Below are 6,000 nucleotides of genomic sequence, written 5' to 3'. Positions count from 1 at the left end.
CCTAGTTGCCAATTTTAACACATTGTGATTGTGTGCTTTGTGTAACACATTTTCGTAGGTCACATTAAATGAGGTCTTATTTACATCCCTGAAAGCAAATTATACATCCATTATATTATTACTTCTAGTTCATTATTTAAAAACTATTCCAAATTTAGTTGAAAAAAACCAATTTCATGGCACATTCGTATTGATGCTCGGCTCACTTGTCTTTCACAGCATTAAATATCTTTCAACAAAATCGAAGGGTTAACTGCAACTCCCAGATAAAATCAGGTCTTATTTACATCCCCTGAACGCAAATATACAACCATTATATTATTATTTCTTGTTCATTATTTAAAACATATTCCAAATTTAGTTGAAAACAACCAATTTCATGGCACATTCGAATTGATGGTCAGCTCACTTGTCTTTCACAGCATTAAAGATCTTTCAACAACAACGAAGGGTTAACTGCAACTGCTAGATAACATCTTACTTTATGATCTAAAATTATTTGCAGTGACGCATTATATCAGGAAAATGAATGTTGTTACTTTCCACTTTGCCTCCTGTCAAGTATAAATGTTTTAAACCTCAAAAATGCATACTTCTCTCTATATTTGGAGACTAGAAAGAACTCTGACAATGACAATCCTCATCTCAAATAGTTCTAAATATTTTAAATTATTTGTTCCAAATATATAATACTTGAATGATTGTCTTCCATTCATTGAAGTGTTTTTTCCTTGGCTGTTCTTAGAAGAAATGTACCCAAGCACCCAATAATAGTTTGTCTTAGTTACGATTTACTTTCATTTCCAAAAAATTGTATAAAGTTATCATCCCACTAGAGTTCCTGAGTTGACCTCTTTTTCCAGAGAGAAGTTCTACATGCTGTAATGATATATTTTCAAGCTACATCAAGACCATGAATCTAGGAGTCTCATCAAAATGACTAAAGCTTGGATGTTCTATGAGTCTAATTAACAATGAAATGCACTTATGTCTGACTTGTATGCTTAACAACATAGGGATCCTGTTAATCGTTTGGGAAGATGCAATATGCCTTTAAAAATGATCTCGTCCCACCTCAGATTGAACGTTTTCTTGTATAAAAGAAGCCCACAATTGCTCCTTGGATCAAAAACTTCTACAACGGTGCCCACCATGAACAAATTTAAACAGTTTAAATTTCAATACAATAGTGATTCCAAGGTCAAGCCTTGCACAACTCCTAATCATGAAGAAGTATAGTCATAAGGTGCTGCCGCAATGTTTGAAAAACCATGAACTGAACATATTGAAGTTGTTTACATTAATGGCATGTCTTACAGCTTCAAAAAATTGTAGGTAGTGATGAGTATTATGTCTGCACATTAGGAAAAGAACGTATTAGTCCATATATAGATAAGTAAATAACCTGTCATCAATGAACTAAGCTAAGCATGCCCATAACTCAGTCAAATCCCAGTCCACTCAAATATAACAAGTTATATATATGTATATAATCGATGTTTTAATGGGGAAAATGGTACAAAAGGAATACATTTCTAATAACGTCTGGGCCAGCATTTCATGCGTATTTAGCAAATGATTGATGTAAGCTTTTGTATGCTTCTTGCAAGTGTAACAGCTGCAGCTCTGCATAATTGGTGAGGCATCATTTCTGCAAGAAACATTAAATTGTAGCTCAGAAAAGATAAATCCCGTTGAATGGTCGAGCAAACCAGAAATGCCACTAGCTTGTGATAAAAAACCAAACTAGCATGGACAACACCATCTTGGCATGCTTCCCATTAAATTAAGGGATGTGTTCAGTAACGAGATTGAAGAAAATTTGTATGAAGCGAGATGATTATTTCAATATAAGAGATAAACTTGTGTACATAAATTAGGACATAACAACAAGCTCCCAACAGTGCCGGTGCATGTCTTAATCCTTAATTAACTCAATTGAGCTACATGTGCTTTATTTACTAGCCTAAAGGAACATAAGTTCATAACTAGGCTTAATACTAACTTTATTTATAAACTTAAAGTTAACATTGGACATTAATTTATCATGCCCTCATAACAACCAGTTCATTACCTTTCACACTAAGAATGACATGAAATTTTCAAAATTTTCTGCTGACAAAGGCGAGGTAAATACATCATCTAGCTGGTCACGGGAAGGCAATAGATTAGTTGAACTTGCCAACTTAAATTCTCCCCAGATAAAGTGGTTGTGAACTTCAATATGTTTCCAAACTGACTAACACCAGGATTTTTTACTAGCTTCAATACTTCTTGATTATCACAATGCAAGGGGGTTGCATCACTAGTTGAGCAATTGTATCATCAAGAACCCTCCTAAGATGTATCAATGATCATTTTAAACAGCTCCTACCGCAGTTCTGTACCCTGCTTCCATGGATAAGAGACACGATGGCCTATATCTTGCCAAATAGCACCTAAACCCAGATTAACACATAACGTGAAGTAAATTAGTGAATCTGAATTTGTAAAATCCATCAAACCGAATTCATCATCCCAACAAACTCCACCCCAAAACTCAACATCCTTTTACACACCTCAATGTACTCTTTGCATCCCTCCAAACTACAACTCTCAAAGAAGTCATAAATCTGACTCACCGCAACTCATCTCTAGCCAGAAAAGAGAGAAGTCAAACTTCCTATCAGCTCTCTAAAGGAGGTTTCAACTTTCATCTACCTTCCTGACATCATTCACTCATACCTTCAAATATATTTCAATTAGTGTTTTCAATGACTTACAATCCATCATTATAATCCCTTAGGTAACTCGCACACTTTTCTTGGAATATGAAAATTCTCTCCTGTCATACCTTAAATCCAAGATGGTAATGCATAAGCCATAATTCTGGCATCTTAAATGCATCTTCCAAATCATGTTTAAATCCATTACCTGATCCGAAACCGGATCTAAATAAAAACTGAATGGTTTTAGTCAATGTTACATTTATTGTTATCGACAATTTTTCGTCAGGGGTCCAAAATTTAAATTATTGGCAATAGTGGGGAAAACGTGAAATTATTGGGAAATTTTAAAAACTACAATCCTTTCGGTAATTAATTAATTCCTATTAATTTAATATATGTAACTAACTTACTAATTAACTAATCTTATTTCTCCTACCCCTATCCCATAGTCCTGTCTAGTTAGTCGTTTCCCAGTCAAATATAGCCGTTAGAAAGTCTAGTTGCCCAGTCCAATATAGCCGTTACCTGATCTAATACAGTTGGTGGATGATCTGCTCTTCTATTTAACTTGTAGCCAAGATCTGGTTCTTCAACTTGTCCTGACGATGAACCACACTCGTTGGTTCGAAACGCGTCGACAAAAGCATCCCAATGTGATTTACGCCGAAAAATCTTCTCATAAAACTTGATATGGATCACAGAAGCCTAAATTCAACAATACTTTTTTTTCTCAAATTTTTAACTTCTAAAACAACATGAACATCAAACAAACACATTGCTATTCAAATATGAAATAAAATCGATATATAAGATGTATAAGATGTCAAGTGATACATCAGACATCGATATTGAAATATGATATTTGCCCCGAGTCATAAGATCTAACAGAATGATACAAAATCATATCAAAACAAAAATAAATGTATCTCATGATATGAATCATGGCAATGAAAACAATGGATTTTCCCTTGTTTGCTTGATGGAAAATGGTCATAGCATCCTCAACAATGTTAGCAGTGTTGGAAGTAACACTGAGAGGGGGGCTGAATCAGTATTATCAGATCAATAATTTAATTTCCCAAAAATATTTGTATACGTTACTTCAGCTAAGTGAACTAGCGTGTATATGCAACTGTACTTAAAGCAACCAATGTATATGCAGAGAACTTTTGATTTACCCAATTTATCATGCATTGAACTTAAACCAGTATGTCAGAGATTTATTAGACAATGTAGTAAAAGCAGAATAAAGCATCACACATAAGCAACACACATGAACACCAAGATATAAGGTGGAAACCCAATGTGGGTGAAAACCACTTGCTGCTGTCATCTCTGTCTTCTTTTAATAATAAGAAAATTTGTTTACAATCTTGCACTAGAGCAAACTTGTACCAGTACACAGGCTTCTACCTGCAGAAGGTTACAACCTTCTCTCATTCTCCAGCTTCTACTGGAAGGGAGCTACGACCACCTTAACTCTTGTACTAGCCGATATGTTTACTAGTACGTAGGCGGTGACCTATAGAAGGCTACGACCTTCTTTCTTCCTCCAAGGACCATGTTTCATAAATTTTTAGACTAGATCCATCAACAACATCATAACTGCAATTCAATCATCAAATACATCTGCATCAACCAATCACTAAGACTCAATCATCACTTTCTGAATCAACCACAACCGAATCAATCAATCACCTTGACAACCCATAGTTAAATCACAATCAATCTGATCATTCAGAATACTGTCACCAGAATACAGTAACCAGAATTAGAACCCAGAACTCTGCAACAGCAAACAGAAACAACTGAAACATACTTTATAAGGTATACGCTACTTCCATATGTCGAACCTGCGTGTATACGCACTTTTCTCAAAGCCAACCAACGTATACATTAATTCATAATTCTGCAGCTATTCCAGACTTCAGTGATACCCAAATCATAATATTTACAGAATAACACGTGTCAGTATTTAGATCTAGACTATACATGATCAGACCACATAATGATAATTCATTTCAAGTCTTAAGATCCTGATCCATCATTAGATCTTATCCTTCATCAACCGCTAAGGTTCATTCTTGGTTCAGAACAAGCACAACACCATAAGCCAATAACCTGCATACTAGATCTCACACTTCATCAGATATTCGATACTTGCACACCTGGCCTAATGATCTTCTCCTCTTTTTATAGTTTTAGGCCTTTCTCAATACCATGGACCAAAACCACTTAGGACCAATACCTTGGACCAAATACCTAGGGTCAATACCTCAGACTAGATGCCTTGGGACCAATACCATGGATCAAAATACCATGGACCAAATACCTCGTACCAAAAACTTAGTTTTCCAAGGCATACACGCTTTTCCTTCTGTGAAAGTGCATGTGTACGTATACGCTACTTGTGGTCAGTGAACCTGCGTGTATACGCAGCTTGGTCAAGGTCAACTTGCGTATACCTCTCTTTCTTCATTCTGTGTAGTCTGATCTGTAATTCTTTGTTGTTAACCTGTTGTACTGTGATCTGTCATCTGAGTGAGTTGCCATCAAGGACAACACCTATATCATAAAGCCAACAAGCAGAACTGGACTAAAAGATTGGTTGACCAAAAAATACATAAAAATTCAAATTTTGAAAAGAACATATAATTCATGTGCATCCATAGGAATCCAAATTATTATACACATATACAAAATTTCCCAATGTATATAGCAAGGGTGCATATAACCAAAATATCACCAAGTGAATCAAAATAGATCAATAGAGAGGTTCTAAATGGTCTCCAAAATCTAAAGAAAATCATGCTACAACAAATAGCTACATAACATCAAAATCATTGCCTATATTGGGATCTGGAACACACACACTTAACAATTGATAGCCATGATAAATATTTTATTAATAAATGAATAGATGATTTACAAGCTGAGAGGCACGAGCTTAAATACGGCCCTACATGCCTATTGGTGAATGGGCATGATCTTTGATCATGCCTTGTGCCCTAATTAACTAATTTGTTTACAAGATACTAAATTTTTATATAACATTGCCTTCCTCCCAAAAGATGCTTTGTCCTCAAAGCATACATAACGATGGATGTTGCTGACGAAACGCTTCAGTCTCCCAAGAAGCTTCTTCTTTTGGTAAGTCCTTCCACTTGATCAAGTATTCCTTGATTACACGAGATCAAAGCTTCCTTTCTCTGGTAGATATGATACCTTTTGGTTCTAAAATGACCCTTCCTTCATCATCTAGGGATGGAAGCGTTGTTTGCGCTGACTGATG

At 35.4% G+C, this 6,000-nt stretch overlaps 1 protein-coding gene across 3 annotated transcripts in view; it reads right to left on the bottom strand.

The window, feature by feature from the left end:
• Positions 1-650: 650 nt before the first annotated feature.
• The window catches only part of LOC149205374 (uncharacterized), a 469,574-nt gene continuing 464,224 nt past the window's right edge, over positions 651-6,000 (bottom strand). For all 3 annotated transcript variants that reach the window (XM_089395025.1, XM_089395023.1, XM_089395024.1), the window contains 2 exons: positions 1,532-1,651; positions 651-1,354 (listed from right to left, as the gene is read on the bottom strand). In XM_089395025.1, the coding sequence (XP_089251151.1) occupies positions 1,569-1,651 (83 nt within the window). In that variant the 3' untranslated portion in view covers positions 651-1,354; positions 1,532-1,568. The remainder of the gene's footprint in view (positions 1,355-1,531; positions 1,652-6,000) is intronic.

The sequence above is a fragment of the Pinus tabuliformis genome, chromosome 1_2 (assembly GCF_031772625.1).
Source record: "Pinus tabuliformis cultivar Carrire ecotype Pingquan chromosome 1_2, CPIR1, whole genome shotgun sequence".
Taxonomy (NCBI): Eukaryota; Viridiplantae; Streptophyta; class Pinopsida; order Pinales; family Pinaceae; genus Pinus; species Pinus tabuliformis.
This window is presented reverse-complemented; position numbering and strand designations above follow the sequence as displayed.